We start from the raw sequence: 25,230 nt of genomic DNA, 5'->3' as shown, positions 1-25,230 counted from the left end.
TAGAAAACCCTTGTTTTATTCAGCCCAGGTCTGGGCAATCTTGCTCTGTGGTATACCCAAAATATAAAAAATAAAAACCAACAACCGACAAAATAACGCTGTAGAGAAAAGTTAAGTACGGAATTGGGCCTGGCATCCGGAATCCCTGGGGTTTCGGTCCATGTTCGCTCCCTGAGGCCGGCAGGGAGGGATATCCCTGTGTCCCACTGCCCCTGCCTCTGGGTGGGGGGCGGTGCCCCTTGGGCCAGGTTTGTCCTGGTGGGAGGCTGCCTGGGGAGCAGGACCTGCCTTGGGAAGTGGGGAGGTTGGCCGTCTGTCCACTTTTTCTGAGATCAGGATCTAAGGAGAGAAACAGAGCAGGTCAATGGCAGGCAGAGGGGGAGACCCCTTGCTCCACGGTCAGCAAGGCCCCCACTACCCTCCAGCTGAAGGCTTCCCCTCCACAGCCCAGATCTCATGTGGGGGACAGGGAGGCAGGGGCCTCAGTTTTCCTCAGCAATCTGGGTTCCTCAACCCCAGGTCCGAGAAGAGGGGTTTCATGGACTGCCACCCAGGCACCTTCTCAGGGCCACCCCTCCCCATGCCGCAAGCAAGCTACAGGTTGTCTTGTTTTCTAGGTAGAGCTGCTACTGTCTGGAAATACTTTCTTTCTAACTCAGTACTATTTTTTTTTTAAGCCTCTTTTTCTCTTCAGAAACAAGATTGAAACCCACAAGCGTCAGTTCCGTGGCCTTTCTGGGAAGGCTCCTTCCTTCCAGCTTCCTGTGTGCTGGCTGCGCTGCCGGCCTGCGGTCAGCATCACAGAGACGCTCAAATAAAACCTAAGCCTTTCCAAGCACTTATGTAAAGGGCTAGAAGGGAAGGGCCTGCAGGCCCTGGTGGGGGGGGGCTCTGCTTCTCTGTCTGCCCTGTTGAGGGGCCTAGCCTGAGCTGCTGCCTGGAAAGGGAGGCTGTGTTAATCCACTTTTCCCAGCAGCAGGCAGAATAAGAGGGGATATAGGCTCCCTGCCCCCCTGCATGCCCCTCAGCCCGCTTTTTTCTTGTATGTTCCTTCCTTCTTCCTTTCCTCACTTCCTCCCTTCCTCCCTCCCTCTTTCCCTCCACCTCTCCCACCATCCCACCCTCCTCCCTTCCTGCCTTCCTTCCTCCTTCTTCCATAGAAAAGCTTCCCAGAAAACTTCTGCCATTTAGTGACCCGTGAATTTGAATGGCTGATTGAGACAGGCCCTGAGGAGTGGGAAAGTGCTGGAAATCCAGGCCTGCGAAAGAGCCATGCTGCCAGGGATGGGGCAGGTGTCAGTTGTTTCAAACACACTCTATGACCTGGATAATTCTGATAAAATTCTGTTTATGATCTAATCCCTGTATAGAACTAGAGACTATTGTTCTCATTTTTAATATACATGGTAAGATGGGGAGGGGAGTCTGCTTAGTGGTAGCAGCTAAGGGTGAAAGAGCTTTCTCTATATGAGTCTTAATCTTGGTCACACACTGAGCCCCGCCCCTGCTCACACACTGAGCCCTGACCCTGATCACACTGAGCCCCGACCCTGCTCACACACTGAGCCTTGACCCTGCTCACACTGAGCACCAACCCTGCTCACACACTGAGCCTTGACCTTGACCCTGCTCACACTGAGCACCAACCCTGCTCACACTGAGCCTTGACCCTGCTCACACTGAGTCCCGACCCTGCTCACACTGAGTCCCGACCCTGCTCACACTGAGCACCAACCCTGCTCTCATACTCAGCCTTGACCCTGGTTACACGCTCCACCTGTTGTACCTGTCAAGCATTAATAAGCATCCACTTTTGGGGAAAGAGGCCTCTCTGGGCCTTGGAATCTCTGCCATTCATCCTCCAGCTGAGGGATTAAAGCTCTAGGATTTTGCTCTCTCTCCCTTTTATAATACAAAAGAGTTGTTTTGACCTGATCGACCATTTTAAATTCACCTGTAGTATGGTGAGGTTTCTTTTGCTGGGGCCCCTCTGCAAAGTACTTCATGGGGGAATCAGGAGAGAGACTGAGAACAGCCAGCATGACACAGTGACAGCTGAGGACGCACCCTGCCCAGGAGCCATGTGCCAAAGGCCTGGGCCAAGAGCTTATCGCTTGACAATGGGGCCCAGAGACCGATGATGGCTCATTCCAACCAGAATCACCTCCAACCTGGGACTGTTTACCTCAATCCACTTGATAAAGACATTAATGATCTCAGATGTCATTTACTGAGTGCCACTGTGAAGGGTTCTTGCATGCACACAGATATCAGGCCTTTAAATCCTCCTCACAAGCCTATGTGGGATACAGACAGTGGCTATTATACAGGTGACCAAAGCATCTCAGAGAGGTGAGGCGGAACTGTGCAATGTCACAGAGTGGGGAGGCTACAGAACTAAGACTGCAGAGCCACGCATGTCCACTCAATGGTGCGGCCTCTTGCTGGTTCCCCCGTGAGAAACCTTAGGGAGCCACACACCAGATCTACACCGCAGCCTGTGCCAACCACAGGAACACAGACTGGGGCTGCCCAGACAAGGCTCCTCTTGCTCGGTCTATGGGCTGGGCCCAGCTGCAGCTGTGTTTGGCCATGGAGGTGACCCAAAGTGCAGGTATCCTTTGTGTTTCACATGGCCTGGCCTGTAACGGGGTAGGAAAGGGGCGGGGGTGGGGTGCGGGTGGGCGAGCACTTACTGGACAATTTTGCAGTTTGTTGTAGAAACATAGCGTCCTGTGTAGTGGATGTTGCATCTCACCACATTGTTGGTGAAGTCAGACTCCAAAACAATGTACTTGGGGTTCACATGCACCTGAAGAAAAGGGGGAACAGGGAAAAGGGACCTGGTCAGAGGGCTGTGCTTCACTCGGTCACCAAGCAAGGTGGTGGAGAGGCAGACAGATAGAGAGAGGGAGACGGGAGGTGGGGAAAGACTGCGTGAGACCAAGAGGTATGAGACAGATACACTGATGGAGAGACCTGGGGAGATGCAGAGAGACAGAGGGAGGAGAGCCCGTCATAGTCAAGAGCACACCAGGTCACCCTTATCAGAAGACAGGAAGCTTCCCCAGGCCAGTGGGCCTGTACAGGGCATTCAGGGTCAGAGAGGTTGAGTCACTGCCCTAGGGAACACAGCAGGGAGGGAGGAGCTGAGCAGGGCTCCCATGCCTGGTCTCCTGACTCCAAGGCTCACACCCTTTCACCACGTATGTCCGGCTAGATGACCTGTTGAAGGCCTGTCTGATGCCAGGTGGCATCCTCTGCCTGGAGCCCAAGGTGCCTGACACTCACCGAGATGACAACCTGTGCTTTTTGTCTGAAGAAGAGCTGTCAGGACACAAGGAAGCCTTGTAAATGTTAGGTTACTGGGGGACAGCTCACTGGGTAGGCTACACCAAGCTTTATTTGCAGAACACTTAAGATCAGATGGAAGGATATTACTTTTAAATCCTCGTACACTCCTTACGGGCGGGAACTGTGTGTCGCTAATGTGCTTGAATCTCCAGGGCCCATAGTCCAGAGAAGCCTTTGCACATAGCTGGTGAGTAGATGAATAAGAGGAGGGCAGAAGATCCTTGACAAACTCGGCCCTGGATGACGTGGAGCAGGGGCCCCTCAAGCCTGCTGAGAGGTGCTCAGATGAGGCTGCTTCCAGGTCACTGAGTTCTGAATGTGGTCACCCCAGCAGCCCCTCTCATGCAGGTTAAAACTGTCTCCTGAGCCTGTCTTCACTGCCCTTGCTTCACTCAGGGTCCGAGGTACCTGGCACAATGCACCCTGCCCTCACTTTGCACCTGCGTAGAGGAGGCTGAGAATCGGTTCCCCAGGTGAGGTCACGTGAAGCCTGCACAGGGATATACTACATAGGGCAGTGTGTCCCCACCGTGCTTTTCTACTTGTCTCCTCCCAAGGGAAGGGTTGGAGGTGGGGTTCAAGCTGGAAGGGACTCTTGGTCACAGGAGCCCCTAGCTTTGCAGGGGTCACTGTGGGGAGCTGAGTGTCTCTCTCAGAGGGCAGTGTCCTCTTCCAGATGGCCTGCCCCACCCACAGACAGGGGGATGAACCACATGGCTGTCTAAGTCCTCTGTCACTTAGGGAAGACACAGTCACCAGCTCTCCTGATACCCCTGGGTTCTTTGGTATCTTCATGGAAACAGGCTGTATCTGCCTGAGGCTAAGACCTTCAGATGGGAAGTGCAGACCTCTGTGTGATGCCCCAAGATGTTGCCTCTGCTCGGCTGCTGAGGATGGGGGCGCAGACCCAGAGGCTGGAGTGTGCCTCAGAGGTGGGGACACTGACATGAGGATCAGGCTGGAGGGGGTGCCCAGACCAGGAGGCCCACCTTGAGGATGTAGTTCCCAGGCTGCACATCAGTGATATCAATCCATTGGCAGTCGATGTCTGCATTGTAAGTGTCATAGCAGCCTGGGCTCAGGCCCTAGGTAGAGAAACAGAGCAGAGGTATGGTGTTGCATACTCCTCAGAGCCCCCATACCCGCTCTACCAGCCTGGGGCCCTCCTTCCTCTGTGCTTCTCCCCAACCCTGGCCCAGGGCAGCTGTTTAGAGTGGGGCTGACTCTTCCTAAGCCCATTGGTGGACTAGAGGGTTCAAATGAAGGAGCATGCTTGGGGGAAATGGATGGAGGGATAGATAGAGGGACAAACAGGCAGGACGGATGGCCATTCTGTGATGTTTGGACAGACGGACAGAAAGAAAGGTGGATTTGGGTGGACAAGTCGGCAAACAGAACATCACGCCATCCTGACTTTGCTGGAACGTTCCTTTCTTTCAGTGAGTAGACACCCTGAGAATGAAGCAGGGAGGGGCCCTGTGGCGGCCTGAGGACTGACGAGACGACCCCCAACCTGGATGAGCTGAGTGGCCAGGAGCCTTGGCACTCGCCCATCTTCAGCTCGGCTCCGGCTGCACCGCTGTCTGCTCCCCTAGCTCCCCTGGGCGGGGCCGTATCCTGCACCCTTTGCCCCTGCCCTGCTCCTCCAGCCCAACCTGCGTGTGTGAGGTGCATGCGTAGCGCTTGAGGTTGCCGAAGTCGCAGGTGCTGTCCTCCAGGCAGAAGCTGGCCTTGTGGCCCTCGGCTACCTTCTTGCCTGTGGCTGCATCTAGCAGGTCATAGTGGCTGAACTCGTCCATGCTGTGGTAATGTCTGGGGGCAGAGGACGGTGGGGAGAGAGAAGGGGGGGCCTCGTCAGCCCTGGGCTTCCCATCCCAGCCCCCTCCTGAGAGGGGCCCAGGTAACCCTGATGTGACACAGCCTCCTACCCAGTCTGGGCTCCTGGGTCCCCTGGGTCCCACAGGGCAGGGCAGCATCTCTGGTGTCCTCACCTCACCCTAGGAGAGCACACCCCTCCCCTCCTCCCTGACGGCTTCTCACTTCCTTTTGGGCAGCCGCCTCTACTGGCCTCCCTTGGGCAATGCCCTTTATTCCAGTCATTTTGATCCCTATCAGGACTGATCCTTCCGTGTCTCCTCTTCCAGCCCAGCTTTTGCTAAAGCTCCTCTGAGAAACTCTTGCCCTGCTGATGGATCCTTGGTAGAAAACAACTCTTGGGGCCCTCCCACCAGCACCTGCCCCTCCCAGAGCACTAATGGGGGTGGGGAACTGGGGCACAAGTCCCCCGGCCCAGAGGAAGGGCAGGAGAGGCCACTGGTCCCCACTCACTGATGGCAGCTGTGCCACTCCCAGGTGTGGCGCGGCCTGTTTGGGAGGAAGTCCGCCGTGCCCTGGTTCTTCACACGCTGGGGGAAGCGCAGTAGCACCCTCACGTCGTAGTCAGTGGCCTCGGGGGCATAGGCTGTGCTGCAGGGACAGGTGGGAAGAGCAGAGTGGGGCTGCGCACCATGACCCCGAAACCCAGAATGGGCCGACTTGTCCCTCAAGACCCTCACGTCTGACTCCCTGCCCTGTGACGGAGGCTCAGGCCTCTCCCCCTCTCTCCACCGTGTGGCTGGCAACTGTCACCAGGCTGGCAGCATCCCATCCGGCCTGACAGTGGGTCCCTGGTGCCTGCAGGTGACTCTCAGCTGGCGACAGCCCCTAGGGGTGGTGCCATTCCAAATCTTCAGGGGTCCTTTTAATAGTGCTCCTGCCCCTAGGAGATTCTGAGAAATCTTCCCTCCTCCAGGTGGAGCTCTGCTTGTTGACTAAAGCGCTGTCTCAGGTGTGGGCCTGAGAAGCAGGTCAAGGTCTTCCTGTCAAAGCCTCTTCACTCTTCTCCTGGTCCTGTTTGCCTTCCACTTCCCCATACACCCTGGGCTCCAGCGTCTAACACTGTTTCCCAAACAGACTTAACTCTTCTGCTTATCCGCACATTTGTTCATGCTGTTCACCTGACCCAGAACTCACCCAACCCCTAGGCCAACTCAGGCCCCTCCCCAAGAAAGTCGGCCCTGATTGCCCCACTTAAAGGAATGTGACTGCCTGCGAACTCTGCCAGCGCTGCCTGCAGCACGCCTTGATACCACCCACATCCCCACTAGATCCCTGTGACTGGGCCACCTCTCCCTGACTGTGTGTGTGGTTTCAGGGTCAGCGACCTGGCCTTTTCCTTCAGGGAGCACATGTCCAGTGCAGACTCCAGCTCACAGTTCACTTACTGACCCCCAGTTTCCAACTGAGATGGGCCTGTGAGAGCTGTCCTGAACAGCCTCTGGGCACATCCCGGGATCCATTAAGGTCTGGGTCCTCAGGCCAGAGGCAGGAGGTGGCCAGTTGTGGGGATTTGGCTGTCTCTGAGAGGATGTCTGGACAACAGGCAGCGCAGGCGCCTCTCTGCCAGGACATACAGCCCTTGGCCTTGTCTGGGGGAGGCTTGGAATCCATCTGTGTCTGGGTTGGAACAAACATCCCTTCCCTCTGCTGAGCTCAATGCCGCCCTTCTGTTCAGCTCAGCACACCGTGGGAAACCATCAGGGTCTAGGTTTTAGGCCCAGCTTGGCCACAAACTTGTGGTGAGGCTTGGAGCACATCCTTGCCCTTGTCTGGGTCCTGTTGGCTGTCTGCACACTGGCACAGCCCGAGGCCCACACTCCCGATGATCTCCGAGGGCTCTGTGCTCCAGGGCTTCAGTTTTGGCAGGTCTTCTCGCTCTGTACCCTGCGCCCAGCTTCCTGTGGTGCCTCAGCCCTTGCTGACCTCTCCCCCTCTGGCCATACACAGCTCCAGCCTGCAAACTGCTCATGCTAGCCCTCCTCCCACCCTGTTGCTTGGTTCTGTCCTCTTCAGCCAGACCAGGAGATCCCCCCAGGACAGGGCCCGGCTGTCTCCTCCCCAGCCCATCCAGAACTCAGGTCTGGACACAACGGGTTGCTTCAGGAAGATGGAGGGATCGTTGAGTTTTGACTCAAACGCCTCAAAACTCAGCCTTACTGGATTGCCATGGAGGCTGTGAGTTCCTAACACTGCTGGAGGAGTCAGAGTGGGGGCATCATCACTGTGTTCTCTTCCCAGGGACAACTGAGACAAGACAAGGCCTGAATGCACAGGCCGGCTGGCCAAGTGGCACTCAGCGTGTGGTCCTCAGTGTGTACCAGTTCACACACACTGTTTATTGCCAGTCTGTAATGAGATAAGGAACTCACACCAGCATGCTGTTTAGTTCACTAATCACACTGCTTAGTTCAGCTGACGCTTTTTTTGAAGCCAGGCTTTGTCAGTGAAGGAAGCGGTGAGCTGAGTTCCATCCTGGTGCAAGCTCCTTATCTTGTTACAGACAGGTAACAGCTGTGGCCATCTACTCTGAGTGGTAGTGGACTAGAGGTTCCATAAGTGAGAAAATGTTTTGATTCCAAAGGGCTTCCCAGGTACTATAAAAAATAAAAGTAAATACAGAGTTCAAATGTCAAAAGCAAGTAATAAAGGAAACTAGGTGCTTCCAGAACAGAAATGTTAACAAAAGAAGTATGTCTGTGGAATCTTTAACTAGTTTTTTTTAGCACAGGATGGTGTCCCCAAAGCATACATATTTGAACAGAATATCTGCTGTTAATAAATTAGAAGCCAGCTCTGTGGGAGGCGGAATTGCCTCGCAATGATGAAGAGTTGGCTGTGCTCACCTCTGGGGTCATGTCAACTGGTCTCCATCCCCTCTCTGGTGCCACACATAACTGAGGCCTCTTTGTCACCTATGCCTACTGCCCCTGCTGTGACCCAGGCAGACAGCCACACTGTGGAGGTGGCCCGTCCTCTGGCCCTGTCCGGAAGGCTTGTGCCCCCCAGGTCCTTATGGAAGCCTTGGGAATCTGAGCTCCCCATGAGGAAACTTCTCAGGAGGCAGCTCAGATCGGAAAAGTTTTAGTTCCTGTCACAGCACCTCAGTTTCCTGCTGGAGCAACACACCCCTTCAGGGCGGTGTGAAGATTCAAGGCCACAGTAAAAGTAAGCTTCCTGTGTAGTGATGTATTCAGAGATGCTGGATACCAGCTTGCTCTCTTCCCCTCCTGACTCTCTGGGGCAAGCAAGGCTCACGGATGATGAAGGCCAGGTCCCGAGAGGCTCAGATGCTTGGCCAAGGTCACGTGGCTTGCAGGCAGCCTGGCTGCCTGGCTGGCATGCGTGTGGGTGGGTGACTCCCAGGGACTGTTCTAACACTCCTTACCTGGCCAGGCACTTCTCCTCTGCTGCGCAGCGCAGGGAGTACAGGTGGGCTCTCTGGACATAAGTGGATGCTTGCACGTAGTTGGGGTCCGGGACCAAGTCAGGGAGACCTGGAGTGGGCAGTGGGGGAAAGAAAGGAGGAGGAGGGGGAAGCATGACGTTTTTAGGAGGGCCAGGCTGGCCACGGTTAACGCCCAGAGACTTCCCCAGCCCCAAACACCCTTTGCCATCCTCCCTCCTCCACACAGGCTGTCACCATCTTCAGGAAGCCTCCAGGCCTGAGCTAGGTGTGGAGTGTGAACCTTTCTTCCTGGGTTCAGGTGTGGGTCACGGAGGTCAGGGAGCTGAGTTCACTTCTGGAGCTCTGTGCTGTAGGGGTGCTAAAGCCTCTTAGCAGAGCTGGGACATGAGCAATGCTGGGGGACAGGGTGGCATGTGGAGCTAGAGTAGAGGGAAGGGTATTCTCGGTGGGAGGAACAGCATGGACAAGGGCTTGGAGGCAGGACTGAGTGAACCAAGTAACTTCCTGGCAGAGACCCATCCCTGCATGTCCTTTTCCCCCAGTCCTCTGCACCAGCCTACAGGCACCCTCTGTTCCTCTCGTCCAGCATTCTTCATGAATTGCCAAGAGAGCCCTGGACTTCTGGCCCTGAGTGGGTCCCAGCAGGCTCATGATCAGAGCCAGGTGGATGCTGGCTGGCAGAAGTGGGGGTGGGCAGGAAGGAATGGGCTAGAAGGAAAACATGGCCCTAGAGCAGGCTGCTGACCGGGCGGGATTCTCAGCCTAGGCATCAGGCCTGATTCCTTTCTTCCTGCCATCTGCCCCTGGACCACCACGCCCTCTCATCTGCAGCCTCTGGCCTCCAACCTGAGGGGTGCCTGGGTCCCTCCCCTACAAGGCCTAGGGGAAGTCTGGAATCTGCTCCGATTCCTGTGATCACTTGTTCCCAGGATATGCTAAAGCTGGGGTCTGTCCATCCTGCCTGCCTCCTCCAACCCCTGCCCAAGTATTAATTCCGGTGAGCGTTATTAGGAATTAGCGAAAACCAAACTCAGGTGTCCAGACCCCACCTGCAGAAAATAAAGAAGCAACGATCTTGATGCTGGGAGTGTGGGAGTGCTGGGGCACAGGATGGGGTGGGGCTCCATCCCAGCTGGGCCACTGACTTGAAGGAGAGTGGGCCTGGATCCTCTGTTCACCCCCCGCCCCACCCCTGCAGGCTTCAGGGATTCTGGCAGATAAATGATAAAATAAGGCTGTAAGTTCCTCCTAGGTTCTTTCAAGTCCTCTGCTCTTGGGGGCCAAGCAAGGTAGGGGGACTTGAGTCATGTGGACAGGTCTCCAGCTCCCTCTCCTTGCTGCCAAAACCCTATTGTCAGCTTTTAGGTCCAGAGATGAGGCAGAGGAGGGGACTCTGGCTTCTCAGCCTTTCACAGAGGTGTCTGCTTCATGCCACCCCTCACACACACATACCTTGGGCTCCCAGACCATACTGCTGCTCACTCTGGGGCCTGGGCCTCATGCAGGGCCGGGTCCAGGCAGCCAGTGTGACCTCACCTACTCGGAATGAAGAGAAAGATTGGAGCACAAGGGTGGGTGAGGATGAGGTGGCTCCTGGCTGATGGGGGCTGTCTTGGCCAGCCTAGGTCTCATTACTCAAGCCCCCAGGAATGCCTGCACTCATTTCCCAAGGGATCCTTAGGCCTGCAAAGCAAGGGGTCACCTCGGTGCCAACCTGGCTCGCACCCACTGGTCCCTAGAAGTCTTTGCGGGGGGAGGTAAAGAAGACAGGATTAGTCCCCTTCCCCAACATCAAAGTGCCTTTCCTTCAGCAACTTGTGGGGGGGGGCAGCTGGGCCTGAAGCCTCATGAGACCCAACATTTGGCACCAGACAGCCTCCTCCCCATCCCAGGCCCAGTTTCAATAAACACTGCGCAGATGGCTCCACAAAGCTTTTCTGGCCCGACCCTTCCTCTCCAGCCCATTGCATGAATTAGCTGTGCAGTCCAGGGAAGTTAGAAGAGCCAGCTGAGGAAGAGGCCAGGGGTATTCAGGGCCAGTGAGGGTTAGTGTGCCGCTCCTCACCTCTGACTGAGCCCTGACCGTGGTCACAGACTGAGCCCAGATCCTGGTCCTATACTGAGCCTGAGTCCTGGACACACACAGAGGTCTGATACCTATCAACCACTCTGAACCTCAGACTCATGGCTGTGTGTGTCCAAATTATGGACCAAAGCTCAGTATTTAAACAAACAAACAAACACCTTAAAAGGAGTTGCTTTGACGTCACCAATCCTTTCTGATTCTAACTGAGTGGAGTGGGTTTTTGAAAAACAAGCTCCCAGAGCCATGGGGGAGGAGTGTTTTTGTAGCACTCCATGTGGGCATTTGGGAGAGAGACCAAGGACAGACACCTCAGAGCTGCTGGTTACAGTTTGAGCCCTGACCCTGGTCATCGATGATCTTATTGTTGAGAAATCTCAGGTTTAGCCAGGTGCCTCCTGCTCCAGGAAGTCTTCCCTGATTGGCAGGAAAGACCCACCACCACCCCTGTGTTGCAGGGGTTGATAGACTGCCCATCCCAAGGGCCTTTGTCAGGCAAGCTTCTTGAATGATTAGCAGCTTAATACAGTCATCCCTCAGTGTCCAAGGGGGATTGGTTCCAGAACCATCCCCCTAAGAATATCCAAATCTGCAGATGCTTAAGTCCCTTAGTCGGCTCTCTGTATCTGTGGGTTCCCCATCCCCAATACGGAGGGCCAACTGTACTTCGCTGTTCCAAACATTCATGAGTAGCTCCTCACCCTGTCCTCCACATGACACCAGGGCATGGAGGTGCGGGGAGGAGCGGGGGGGGGGGCGGGTAACTGAGGCTCAGAGGGGGCAATGGATTTGCCCACAGTCACAGAGCAAGTTGGGGCAGCTCCAGGAAGAGACCCCAGGTCCTGACCCCCTCCCAGAGCTCCGCGTCATTCTTTTTTTTTTTTTTTTTTTTTTTTAGCTGAGCCATCCTGCCAGGTGGCAGCTAAGCGGCAGCTCAGCTCGGGCCGGGAATCGAACTGGCGGCCCTGTTGCTCAGAGCTCACACTCTTGAGAGAGCTCTTAACCAACTGAGCCACTCGGCCGGCCACTCTCCTCGTCATTCCTTTTATAAAAATGAAGGGTTTTGAAATTTAATCTACACACAGTCAAATGCACAGATTTTTGGTGTACCATTTGAAAAGTTTTCACAAAATGTATACCCCATGTAACTGTCACCATAATCGAGCTGTGGTTTCCATCATTCCTGAAGGTTCCCTCCTGCTCTGTCCCAGCAAATCCCCCTTTCCCCCTCCACCACCCCAGGTAATCATTGATCTGCTTTTTCATGACTTTAGTTAATGCCTTTTCTAGAACTAAATAGAATCACACCACATATTTCTTTTTGTTCCACTTCTCTATCACAGGGGTTCTGTGACTCCCCTAACTGACTGAAGGGCTGTTAGTCCTTTCACAGGGTCTTGGGCAAGGGGCAGGTTGTGTGAGGAGCTTGGACAACACATCAAGCTCCACCCTGTTGCACATTCATTGCCCTGGGGTAATCTGCTGGAAAAGAGAGCAGCCTTTGGGCCCTGTGCCCCTCCTCGTCATCCCCTGCTGAGGTCCCTGGGAGCAGCAGGCCCCTCCCTCTGCTGGTATGTTTTTCCAGGAAGGAGCGATGCCTCCCTCTCTGGCCTGCTCTCCTGGGGGCACTGTCAGCAGCCAGGCTGGCAGGCTCGGGCCACCAGTCCCTTCATCGGGTCTTGTGCAAGGGGCAGGTTGTGTGGCGACAGAAGGCTTGAGCAGGTGAGAGTGGAGTAGAGGCAGGGGCGCTGGTCTGTTGTCTCTGACTTATGGGGTACAACCACACCCTCCAGGCAGGGTTGGGTGAAGTCCAGTTACAACCAGACCATGTGCTCACCACCCCCACCTCATCACAAAAAGACCCTGGAGAGGTTAATGCTCAGGCAGAAGGCAGAGAGAACCACCAGTCATGGGGATATAATTTTGAGGAGGGGCTGGGCTCTCTTATCCAGGATGGATGGAGTCATCCAGTTCTTGGACATCGCACTGGAGACTATTTAAAGCGGGCTGTGTTGAGAACTTTTCCTGGAGACTCTTGTTTTTATAAATGCAGAAAATGGAATGATTCGTGATTCTCATTTCAGAGCAAACTAACCATTATCACTGGTCTGTGCAAGGCCCCTCTCTTGTAATAAAATTTTTTAACCTTGATCCTCACCCCTGACCCTTAGCTATGTCCTTGAACATTTGTGCCTCTGAATAAAATCTGCAGTGCGTATGCATTCTTAAAGTATATAAATGATATTGCCTTATGATCGCATTCTGTTTCTTGGGCTCTCAGTCAACGTAAACGTTTAAGATCTGTCTAGTTCATTGTTTGCCATTGCTAACTAGGCTCCACAGGGCCCATCTAGCCGGTCTTCTGGGAAGGACCCCGGGGATGGGCTGACCACCTGAGGGCTGGGTGGACGCTCTTGCTCAGGATGCTCAGGGCGGCCTCAGTCGCCATCAGCACCTGGCCTTCTGCTCCCGGGAGGCGGCAGGAACCTGGCTTCTTACCCTACACGGTCACAGGCCTTCTGGGTGACCCTCTTCAGGCCTCAGTGCCTCCATTTCTCCAGATCTGCTTTTCCTCTAGCCTGCTCATGGCCTGCTCACCCCCCTGTGGGCGCCTGTCCATGCCGACCGTGGGGTCGGGCACACAGGGATTCAGGCTGCACAGAGCCTGGGACAGGGTGGGGGGACGATGAGTCAAAGGGCAGCGAGGGCCCCTGGGATGGCCAAAGCCAGGCTGCTTGGCTAGGGAGGAGCTGGGTGGAAGTGCTGTGGGTCCCAAGGCCATTCCGCAGGCAGCAGCTGGTCTGGGAAGCCCTTCAGCCTTGGAAGGGACCGTCCGAAGTCACAGAACCAAGGACAAGGACCAGCTTCTGCATTCTGGCTCTGCCTCTGGGGAATCCAGGGCCCCTTCACAAGGTGATCAGGACCAGCCTGCCCCATCCTCCACCCAGACTGGGCCTGGGACTGCTGGCTGGTCCACATGCCAGTCCACAGGAACCCGGGGACTGTCTGCTCTCTCCCTGGCAGGACACAGGCTGGGGTCTTCTTGTTAGTAAGACTCGCAGGCGAGTTTGCCATCTTGTCCAATTCCCCGCTGTCCAGGTCCCTTCCCTTTTCAGTTCCCCCATGTGGACAATGGGGAGATTGGACTAACTGGTCCTTGAGCATAATTTGATGGCTCCATAAACACTTGGAGATTAAAATACTTTTCAGGGTCTATTCAGTCCATTCCCCAGCCTTGGGCAAGAGCCCAGGACCTCTCACAACCTCTGCAGACTATCCTTTAGCAGCCAGGAAATTCTCCCACGTCTGACCTAAATCCTTCCTGCTTCATGAGCGATCTGTTCCCGCCTGCTCAGTGGTTCCTGGAGGCTGCCCAGCGCAGAGGGCCTGCGGTTACATTCCCGCCGCTTGCCCACACCTCACCTGTTTCCCTGTTGGCTTCCCCTTTTCTGTGGGTTCTATAAACCTCATCTCCTTGGAAATCTTTCCTCCCAAGCTCTTCTGCTCACAAGAAGCAGATGAAGGAGAGAGGAATGCAAAATAGCCCCACTCTCCTGAGCCTGCGCTGGAGGATAAACAACGTCCAGCAGGATCCGGGCAGTGGGTTGTGAAATACGTGCGTAGCGGGACGTCCTGGCTCATGCAGCCAGACTCCAGCAGAGCCCTAGGTAGGGAAAGCAGGAAGCCCAGAGCACAGCCTTGGGGAGCGATGAGCCGAGAGGGCCTCAGAGCTGGGAGCTGGCAGCTCTGTGCCTCATGAAATCATCATCTAATAATCAGGACACTAAGTTGTCAGCACCAGTTCGGCAGAGCCACATCTGTGTGATGAGCAGGCAGGCAAGGTGGTTGTGGGGTCTGCTGTGCCCTACCATGAAGGGGCAATCCCAGCCCAGGCAAAGGAGCTGTGACAGCCATGAAGCCAGCCCTACAACCTTCAATGGCTCCCCACTGCCTACACAATCAGCTCAGACTGTCAGGGTGGCAGTCAAGGCCTTCTGTGGTTTGGCCTTAACCTGGCCTTCCAGGTCTCTTAACATTAAGGATCAGTGGACAGCTCCCTAGCACCTGACCTTTTCTGCCCCAGCCTCTGATGTCATGGTGCCCATCTTGGAATTCCCTACACACACACACACACACACACACACACACACACACGCACGCGTGTGCGCGCTGCCCTCATTGGGGTATCCAGTCTTTAGGCCCCAAAGCCTACCTTGTCAGTCCTGACCACCCCTCTGCCACCATCCTGTGCCCCTCTCCCAGCACACGTCTGCTGTCCTCACCCGACTGGGAGACACATCCAGTAGCAGCGACGGCCTCCCTCCTCTGTGTAGCAGGGCCCAACTCAGAGAAGGGGATCTGTGGGTGTTCAATTGAGCAAACCACCCAGGAGGCAGACCGGGGCTGAGCTGGGAGGAGGCCACCGCCAACCTTTGGGGAGATCAGCTACCTTCCCCGCTGGCGGAGTCTTCTGCCGCCTCCCTGCACACCTCACTAACCCACACCCTTCCCAGTGTGAGCACAGCCTCTACCCGTCCTGTCCTCCTACCCTTGCAGGCCCTGCTCAGGGCTCCTGCCCCGCCCCCAGAAGCCTTCCTGGATGCTTCAGGCCCCTGAGTTCCCTCCTTGCCCCTCAGGTCCTTCCCAGTGATCATTTATCTTCCCATCTCAGCTTATAACAACCTCATCTTTCTAGCTGCATAGGCCATAAACCTTTATGTTATGCCTGACCCCTTCTCTTTATCTTACACCCCACATCCAGTCCATCAGGAATTCCCATCAGCTCTATCTCTAAAATACATCCCGAATCTGACTTCCCACAACTTCTGCTGTTGCCACCCTGCCCAGCTGCTGTCATCTCTGCCTGGATCTCAGCACCAGCCTCCTCTCAGTCTCTTGTCTGCCTCCCCACTGTCCATTCCCAGCATAGCAGTCAGGGCCCCTGTTTAAATGTCACTTCTCAGCTCAAACCCTGCAGCAGCTCCCCGATGCATGAAGAATCAAAGCCCAAGTGGCCTACGAGGTCCTCCCTGGTCTGGGCCTGTTACCTCTCTGACCTGTCTCCTATTTTGCTGCCCTTTCCCATTCCACTGTGCTCTAACCTCGCTGACACACACTTGAAAAGCCCAGGGAACTCCAGCCTCAGGGCCTTTGCACTGGCTGTTTCCCCTATCCAGAATGCTCTTCCTGCAGATAGCTGCATGGCTTGCTCATGCCCCTCCTTCAAGATTCTGCTCAAATGGCACCTTCATAAGGCCAATTGTGACCACCTTTGCAACCTGACCCCCGCTACACTCCAGCTCTTCCTTGTCTCTATTTTTCCCACAGTACTTACCACCTTCGATTATTTACCTATTTATTATGTTTACACATGAAAATATAAGACCCACAGGGCAAAAATGTTGTGTCTTTCTTCTCATGAATACCCAGCTCTAGACCCCAGCCCAGGACACAACAATATTGTTGAGTGGCTGAATATCCTCATGAGGTGATCAGCCAGACAAGCACCTCTGGGATTGGGTGGGGTTCTCCTTTGTCTGCTCCCCAGCTGCTGGCCTGGGCCTCAGTGCACAGCAAGTCTGGGAACTGGAGAGAAGGGCAAGATGGAGGCGGGCTTGGGCCACTGCATCCTGTGTGCCTGGCTTCCTGCTGCTGGGCGAGACCTCAGCGAAGACAGGGATAGGTCTGGGGCACCCTTGAATTCCCTGCACTCAGCACAGGGCCTGGCACCTGTACCTCCTTGGGGAGCACCCCATACCTGCATCTTATAAAGGGTCTGGTGGCATCTGCCTGTGGGAGCACAGATTTCATTATAAGCAAGGGCTGGGGCTGACTCCAAAAGTCCTTTTTTTTTTTTTTTGAAACAGGATTAGCTTTGGGGTTGGAAAACCTGTGAGAAAATCAGTTCTCAAGAGCAGGAGGAAGGGTGGGTTGTCTCCCGAGGCTTTTGAGTGCACAGGTCTCTCAGGCCTTGCCTTCCTAACCTGAGTCCCTTCCTGCTCTGGCGTCTGACACCAGTATTACCCATTTCCAGGTGATACTCAAATGCCTGATTTCTGAGCACCCATTAGCAAGGGGGAGAGGGACCCTGGCCCAACCCTGGCCCTGTAATCCGGAATCCAGATACAAAGGCCCTCCGGGTCCAGCTGCCTGCGGTGAGGAGGCTGTTAGGTCAGGGCAGGGGAGGGGACCAGACCCAGCCTGTCCTTCCGGCCTCCTGAACCCAGCCAACTGCTGCTCCGCAGGAATGCCTGCACGGGAATTAGAAGCAGGTGTGGGCTGCCTGGGCTGACCACCCTCCTCCCTTCGCCATTCCTCTCCTGCCACTCCAGCCATTGCCCTGGGGAGTTTTCCATGTTTTCTTGGCTTGGACAGGAATGGCTGGACTCAGGCTGGCGCTGCTGGAGAGGAGGGCCCCTGGGGTTCGGAGAGAGGGAGGAGGGGGGTGAAAGGTCAGGACTCCCAGGTCAAGTGCAGCAGGAGGCTGGTTCCTGCAGGCCCTGACGACTTCCCACCCTGCTCTGCCACCACCTCCAAGGCTCTGTGGGGCCTGAGGATGGAAGACAAAACTCCAAAGGTGGGTTTTCCAGGGGGCTTAGACTTGAGAGAAATGATGAACATGGAGACATATCCTTCCTTCCCTGAGTGCAGTCCAGTAGGGTAGAGAGCCTGGGTATGAGCTTGGCCACCGATGATCTCTGAGACCTCAGATGGGTTACTTTTCTAGCCTCAGTTTCCTGATCTGTAAGATGGGAGTGATAATACTATCTATCTCACAAGGTTGCTGGGGGGACTAAAAGAGAAAATGAAAATAAAATACCTGGCATAGTGTCTGGTGCATAGCAAGTGTTCAATAAATATCAGCTACTACTGTTATTATTATTTAAAATAGGAGCTGTTTGTTCTGGCAGCGATGGTCCAGTTAGAGACCAGGGGAGAGAAGATGTGACCTGGCAACTGGAAAAGAGAGGAGACAGGGTCTGCCTGAGGTGAGGCTGCCAGGACTCCACTTGTTTGTTCCCACCTGAGTGGCATTTGACTGCCAAACAGGGAATTAGGAAGAGGACCCAGGTCCCTGTCTCCACTGCTCATCTGACCCTTTATGACAGCTTCCTCTGCCTGAAGACTCCATTTCTTTCTGGAGACAACTTCAGGGAAGGCGGGAGGAGTGCTGAGCTGAGATTCTGGCTCTCCTGGTCGCCAGTTTATATGACCTGGGGCAAGTCACTTAACCTCTGAGCATCTCAGTTGCCTCATCTGCAAAATGGGGATGATAATAATAATACTTAGGGCTATTATGAGGATTAAGTGACCCTAATTGTAAAGTTCCAAGAACAATGTCTGGCCCTTAGGAAGCAGTAGATAAGTGTTTGTTAAATAAAGGTTCTGGAGTCTGGCACGAGGATGACAAGCCTCTACCACCATACTGCCAAGGGAGTTTTCACTTCCAAAGCCTTGCACACTTACTGTCCCACCTCACCCTGTCACAACCAGTGCCTGGAACACAGTTGACCATCAAATATCTGTTGAATGACCAAAAAAAAAAAACACCCGCGTGAATAAATGAAGTGTGCAGGGTATGCAAGAATACATAAAAATAAAAATTAAAAAAATAATAATGTATAATGATTGAGAACTCAGGATGGGGAAGTCATGCAGACTCAAATCACGGTTTCACTACTAAGAGGTTGTGTGACAATTAGCAAGTGTGCCTGTCACCTTCTATGAAATGGGACGAGTAACAGTACCTGGTTCATGGGATTGCCGCAGGAATTGAGAGGGGTGATGTGTAAAGTACCTGCTGCAGCTGGAGGGCTGGGAGCTGGGGGGGTGCAGGGAAGGCCAGGTGGGGGTCCTCCTAGGTTGTCTCCGTGCAAAGCAGAGATACCAGACTCAGTGTGAATTCTGGATCAGCTGCATCCAGCCTGTGAGACCTCCCTAAGTCTCAGTTTTCTCATCTGCACCAGAGAACCATGATCTCCAACCTCTCTAGGAGGCTGTGTGGGAGAATACAATTACACACTGACACTGCTAAGCTCAGCAGGTGTTTCTTCAAGCAAATGGCCAAGTTGTTACCATCATCCCCACTTTGGGGCTCTAACTCTGGATGCTTGCTGCGGGAGGTGGCTTCTGTCCTTCCCTGCCCCTACTCCAAGCCCTGTGGAGGTAGGGAGGTGACCTGGAGGGGCAGGCAGTGGGGGTGGGGGCAGGGGCCCAGGCTGCTCTCAGGGACTAAGGGGCCCTGTCTGACCTCTTGGGTGTGAGGCACTGGATGGAGAGGTGAACACCCCAGAAACACCCCTTGTGTGCAGGCAGCTGAGACCTCTAGGCCTAGGTGTAGCACAGTCCCCATGGCGGGGTGGAGGCCTGAGAGAGGAAGGAGGTGCCTCAAGGTTCTGGAACCACAGGCATTTAGATTTTGTCGTGAAGGCTTTGGGAGCCATAGAACCTCCTGTGCAGGAGAGAAACATGGTCAGCAACTCAGGATTTATCTGCCCCACCTGTAGGATGGATTGGAGAGCGCGAGGCAGGGATCAAGGGATCAGGGAGGAGGCGGCCACAGCTCTCTCCTAACCTCCGATTGGCTGTGTGAGGAAAGGAATGGAGGATTCATGCCAGGCAAGGCTGGCACAGCCATGAGCAATGTCCTGGGAGGCTCCATGTTACTTTCGCAGGGTTGCCAGAGCCAGTGAATCAGGCTGGGGGTGTAAGGGGAAGGCCCTGGGAGAAGAGCCATGGTCTTCTGGGGCTGGCCCTGGACCGCCAGCTCAGAGAAGCTGAGGCTGCGGAGAGGACAGGGCAGGGGCAAAGAGGCCAGGAGAAGGGGGCCTGGCCGTGGGAGAGGGACACAGTGCAGAGGACACAGCTGGGCCTGGGAAACAGGTGGTCACCCTCCATCCTCTGCATGGATTTGCTGAGAGCCAGGCGACTGTGTGACCCTCTCGGGGCCTCTGTTTCCTGGTCTTCTTCCCAGTAACACGTTTGGAGTTGGAGGCCTTGGGCATCCCCCACCCAGGGTGGGACGGAAGAGGGTGCAGGCACCCCAGGAAGAAACCGGGTCCTGGGAAGTCGCTTGGAAGCCACCCAAACACGGACGGATGAGGGTGGTGCGCACATGTGTTTGGTGTTGTGAGGACACGTCCACGCCCAGGCACGCAGGCTGCCAGCGCCCTGCTTCAGACCCCTGGGTGTGTGGCCAGAAGGAATGAGGTCAGCCTCGGAGAATCCGCTCTGGACTCCCACACCAGGCCTGGGGGTCTGAGCTCAAGAGCAAGACTTGGCCTTCCCTGAACAGGGATTTTTCATGGTTCCAGCCTAGTAGGGTGGGGAGGGGGAACCAATGATGGGAGAGAAGGTAGTGCTCCCTCTCTGAGCCCCAAACGAGCCTGCACCCCAACAGTCCCACCCACACACCATCCCCTCCATGACTAGGGGTGGGTACAGATGGCCCTCCCTGCAGCAGTGCTTGAGCAGGCCCCCTGAGTGCCTAGGCCCTGTCTGAGCGGGGGTGGGGTGTGGGGTGTGGGGGGGTGGGCTCCTCCTCTGGGCTCCCCTAGCCCATCTCCCCAATGTCTGCCCGATCACAGCACTGAGGTATGCCCCAGAGCAGAGCCTGGATTTGGCGCACACCAGCACACTGGGCCTGGCCCCTAGCAGACTACCTTCAGGGGAGAAATATCTTTAACCCAAATGAATTGTGGGGCCCAGGAGCAATGGCCAGAGGCCCTGCTAAGCACCCCCCCCCCACTCCAGATATGGCCTTGCCCTGGCTCGTCCCCGTCTGAACCTTAAGAACTGACAGGCCAAAGAGGGGCCCTAGAAAACCCACTGGCTTGGAGCACAGATGTCCAGTCATAGGCCTGGACTCTGCCAGCAGTGCTATGGAATTTGAGGTCTTGGTTTTCTCCTGTCAAGGGAGGGGGGTGCTTTTGGCTGAGCCCCACTCTGTGGTCTTGCATTCTAAGAAAAGCTACTGCAAACATTTAGCTCCTGCAGGGAGCTCTAGGAGCAGCTGACGCTCAGCTGCAGGGTGCTGCAGGTCCTGGTGAGGACCAGGAGGATGGACCCTCCATCATGTCACAGAGGGCCCTCCATCTCACTCCTGCAGGTTCTCAAACTGGGATTCAGCACCCAACTTGAGTGCTATGCCTTGGGTGTGAGGGAGTGGGCACACTCTTCTCTCCTTGCCTTGGGTTCCAGCAGCCCCTAGGGAAACAGGAACCCTCCCCAGTGCACCCCCCCCCACACACACACACCCTTGCCCCTGCCTCAGCAGCAGCTTAGCACCCAAGGTCAATGTGGCTGAAGACAAGGCAGCAGTCCCCATGTTGACAGAGGCAGAGGGGCAAATGCTGGGGGTGCAGAACCTGAGCCCCTGAACCCCGAGGGCCTCAGCCCTCACCTGGTGGACCTGGCACAGCAAACTTGGTGTGGAGCAGGAATCGGCCTAAAAGAGGCAGAGCAGGAGTGGACCACATATATACTGGGGAGTGAATGGAAAACCTTGACCAAAACTGACTTTGAACTTGCAGAAACAGACGCAGGAAGGGGAATTCTAGGAAGGCAGAGGACAGGCCGCTAGCGGGGCAGCCCTGGCCAGACCGCTAGTGGGCCCTTGGCAGAGCAGCCCGAGTGCTAACAGCATATGTGGAGTTGCCCAACTGAAGAAGGAAGGCTGCCCCCTGCACTATGCGCTCACGTGCAGATAGCTTGGGCCTTCCCAGGTCAAATCATCACCCACACCCCGCCCCCACCCCAAAAACGCCAGAGGGAGGCCCATCCACAGCCGCCTCCTGAGATTCTCACCCAGGTCCAGAACTAGGACGAGCTCAGGGAAGTGAGTGGGGCACTGGCCTGGGGTGCAAAATTTAAGAGGGTACCAAAAAACTCAGTAACAAAGATAAGTAACATCTGATGCAATATTTTAAAGAATCAAAATGCAAAGAAATCTGTGATGAACAAAAGATCAAAATTTCAAATAAAGATAGCATCAGCATTGCTGATTTTTCTGTTTGCCTTAGGCTCCAATATGGCTTGGCACTGCACCATTACTGACTCTATTTAAAATTGGGATATTTTGTTCACTATGGAATCTTTTGCATTATTTTGATCTGAAAATGCATTAACATATTACCTATCTCAATGACTGAATTTTTTGGCGCCCCCGCTCCCTTAAATTTGCACCCAGACTAGTGCCTCACTGGCCTCTCTGGTGTCCCTGAGGGAACTCGGCTCATCTAGTCTGGATTCCTAGGGCGAGAACTTCTCCTCTAACTTCCTGCTCACTGGGCCGAGCTCCTGTAGCCCAGTGACCAGGAACTTGCTACACCTGCAGAGGCCTCCCTTAAGGCCTTTCTGACTTTCATGACCCCTGCTTCACCCTGTGGGGCTGGCATAGGGGCATCTCCAAGGGTGGAGGACATGCCCTGATTGGAATGAGGAAGAGGCAGGGAAAAGACCTTCTTCCCTTTGTCCCCAAATGACCCAGGTCAGGTCTGGAAGGCGCTTTCTCCCAAAGCCCGGCCAGTCCCTCCGCCCCCTGCCCCTCAAGCCAGGGTCAGAGCCCAGGTCTGCCTGGCCAAATCCTGGCACTGATGATGTGTAGCCAGGGGAAGGCTGGAAGGCGGGATGGGATGCACTGGGCCTGCTGATAGGAGACTGGGGAATTCTTACTTAGCAACTCAGGGTGGTGGGGGTCTTTGGTTAAGGACGGAGGAGGGTCTGAGCTCACAGAGCAGTTCACGAGGGACCGGGAAGACCAAGCGTGGGGCGTGGGGACGATACTCACCACGGCCGTTCTGGGTGGGCCGGTACACGCTGCCCACGCTGAGACGGCCCTGCTGCGCGGCGCTGCGCTCCCCCACGGGCGGGGGCGCATCCGAGCTGCGCACGGGTAGGTACGGCGGCTCCATCACGCGGAGCGGGGGCTGCGGCTCCACGGCTCTCGGGGGGACATAGGCCTCGGGCGGAACGTTGGCATAGGGCGGGTACCAACCGAGGCGGGGGTCGCCGCCATAGCCGCCGCCGTTGGTCTGAGCGGCGTCGGGGCTAGGGTCGGGGTGGGCCTGCTCGGAGCCCGCGGTGCCCTCGTGGTACAGGCTGTGCGAATAGCGACGGTCTAGGCCGTCGGCGGGCTGCGGCGGCGGCGCGTAGGGCCTCTCTGGGGCCGGGTAGAAGCCCTGCGGCGAGTACTCAGGCTGCTCCTCGCCGGCGCCGTACTCCTCGTAGCGCGCCCGGGGCTGGAAGGGGTAGACGACTCCCGCGGAGGCCACGGCCGCCGCCCCAGCGCTCATGCCGCCGCCCCCGCTGCGGTAGTACACGTAGCCCTGGTCGTAGGTCCGCGCCACGGGATCATAGTTCTCGTACTGGCTGACGTAGGGCGCCTGCGGGTAGGGGTACTGCTGCGGGAAGGAGGGCGGCTGGCGGTAGGTGGTGGCGAAGGCCGAGGCCGAGACCGAAGCGGTGGAGCCCCCGTGCTGGGAAACCGAGGTGCGGGCCCGGGCCATGCCCGTGCTGTCCCCGACGGCCACTTCGCGCCAGTTGTCGGGCACTTGGCCGAAGCCAAACGGGTGCCGCGCTTGGCCGCGCACAGTGTCTGAGCCGACGCGCCCGGGCAGGGGCAGGGAAGGGGCCTGGCGCCGCCGGGGGCCTCCTTGGCTGCGCCGCTGCGGAGTCTGGGGGGCGCCCGCCAACAGCACTCGGGAGCTACTCTCGCGCGGAGCCCCTGCGGGCACGTACTCGGAACCCGAGTTGAGCAGGCTGTACACCTGCCCGTTATTCTCCCACTGGATCAGCTGTCGCCAGCGCCCCGGGTCTGAGCCCTGTCCCGGCTGGGCCTGCTGCCCGTGCACCAGGACGCAGAGGCAGGCGCCCCACACCAGGGCTCCCAGCTGCCAGCCGGCTTGGGCCAGAGCCATGGTGGCCCCTCTGCAGAGGCCGGGTGGACCGAGAGGCTCTCAGGAGTGGCCCCCTGTGCGTGCTTCTCTTCCCACGGCCTCGAGGACAGGATGGCTCCTTGCCTGCCCCAGCTCTAGCTTTGTCCATCCTGGCCTTGGTCCGAGCGGGAAGGCTCCTCCGATGACAGCATTTCGAGGCCAAGGGGTCAGGGCAGGGCAGGGGCGGTGCCCAGGGCTGCGAGAGGCTCTCTGCAGGGCACCGGGCACGACCGCCTGGGGGCCTTACAGGGGAAGCCCCGCACTGGCTGGCCGCGGGCTGGCGCTTTCCCACTCTGAATGAATAAGCAACAGGCTGGGAGCTTTGGGAGGTTTCGCGCAGCCTTGTCTGCCTGCTGGGGTCTCCTCCGCAGGGCCCTATGGCCCGCCGGGTTTTAGCTATGTGGCCTGTGCCACAGCTGCTGTGCTCCCTCAGTCCCTGGAGCTCCCAGCCAAGCCGCAGACCTGCCTCTGAGGAAGGGAATGAAGCAGGGAGTAGGAGGGGTCCTCTGGGGACTCAGGTCTGGGAAGTGGGGCCCAGGCAGGCTGAACAGGGCTGGGGGTTTGGGGGGGGGGAGGGAGTCAACACCACCCTGGCCATTTCTCTCTGTTTTGGACCCCGACTCTCCTGGTCTCCATCTTACTGCTTGTGTGGGCTTGAATGAGCTCCTGACTCCTGTCTACTCCAGCCTCTCCCCAGGACCCCTGGGCTCCAATTTCCCAAAGCCAGCCCTAAAAGACACCCTCCTTGTTGATGGGCCTCCTTGGGGAGATGCCGGACCCCAGCTGAACCACCCTCTAATTCTGGACCCCAGGTGCACCTCAGTTCCTCGGGCCTGAGTGTAGAGGGGCTGGAGCTGCAGCCTTTCCTCTCTTGGCATACCTCTGGGGCGTACTCTCCTGGTTTATAGAATGGGCGTAAGCCCTGTGCTGAATAGAACTTGTGAAATTATGGGCGAGATCACCTTCTCACACTTCATGTATGGTTTCTGTTCTTGAGTTGACGTATCCTGGAGATATCCTGAATGTGCACATGAATAAAACAAAACCCAGTGCTATGTGATATGGGATGGGTTTCACTGGGAGCATGGTTCGCTGTAAGCGGAGAACAGTCCTGTTGCTGTGATTAAGTTGCAGGGTGATCTTGGGCAAGTCCCTTCCTCTCTCTGATCCGGTCACCCCATCTGAGCAATGGAGGATTAGACCAGACGGTCCCCAAGAGGGCTTTGGGAGGTTCTCTGTTCCCTCTGGGGACAGCGGAGATCAGAGTGGTCCTAGAAGTTTGAATACTTTGGCGTCCAAGAAATCACTGTCTGAATACCTCCTCTGGGCTGCCTTCTGCCGTCTCCAACCTTGCTTCTGGAAACTGAGGGCAGAAACCTCCCTCTGCTGCTTATAAACCAGGTAGGAAGACCCTGCCCTTAACCGACCCCTGCAGACTGCCCTTCTGCATTGGGAGGAGCCCACCTTGGGAGGAGACAGCCAGAGTGGACATTCCTTGGGGACCTTGGACCCTTCCCCCCTAGCTAGCATTTGCTCACCCATCACACTGTGCTTTCCTGGCTCAGGTGACTTGG

The 25,230-nt window shown here is 56.1% G+C and overlaps 1 protein-coding gene across 1 annotated transcript; it reads right to left on the bottom strand.

The window, feature by feature from the left end:
• Positions 1 to 23,938, bottom strand: LOXL1 (lysyl oxidase like 1). The gene is made up of 7 exons (XM_019667917.1): positions 22,510 to 23,938; positions 8,618 to 8,726; positions 5,683 to 5,820; positions 5,010 to 5,166; positions 4,344 to 4,439; positions 2,697 to 2,812; positions 1 to 339 (listed from the first exon to the last, which is right to left on the bottom strand). Exons 1-7 carry the CDS (start codon positions 23,636 to 23,638, stop codon positions 333 to 335), a joined length of 1,752 nt encoding a protein of 583 aa, XP_019523462.1. The 5' UTR covers positions 23,639 to 23,938; the 3' UTR covers positions 1 to 332.
• Positions 23,939 to 25,230: the final 1,292 nt, after the last annotated feature.

The sequence above is a fragment of the Hipposideros armiger genome, unplaced genomic scaffold (genome assembly GCF_001890085.2).
Source record: "Hipposideros armiger isolate ML-2016 unplaced genomic scaffold, ASM189008v1 scaffold_511, whole genome shotgun sequence".
Lineage (NCBI taxonomy): Eukaryota > Metazoa > Chordata > Mammalia > Chiroptera > Hipposideridae > Hipposideros > Hipposideros armiger.
The sequence above is the reverse complement of the archived record's forward strand: the minus strand, read 5'-3'. Positions and strand labels throughout refer to the sequence as shown.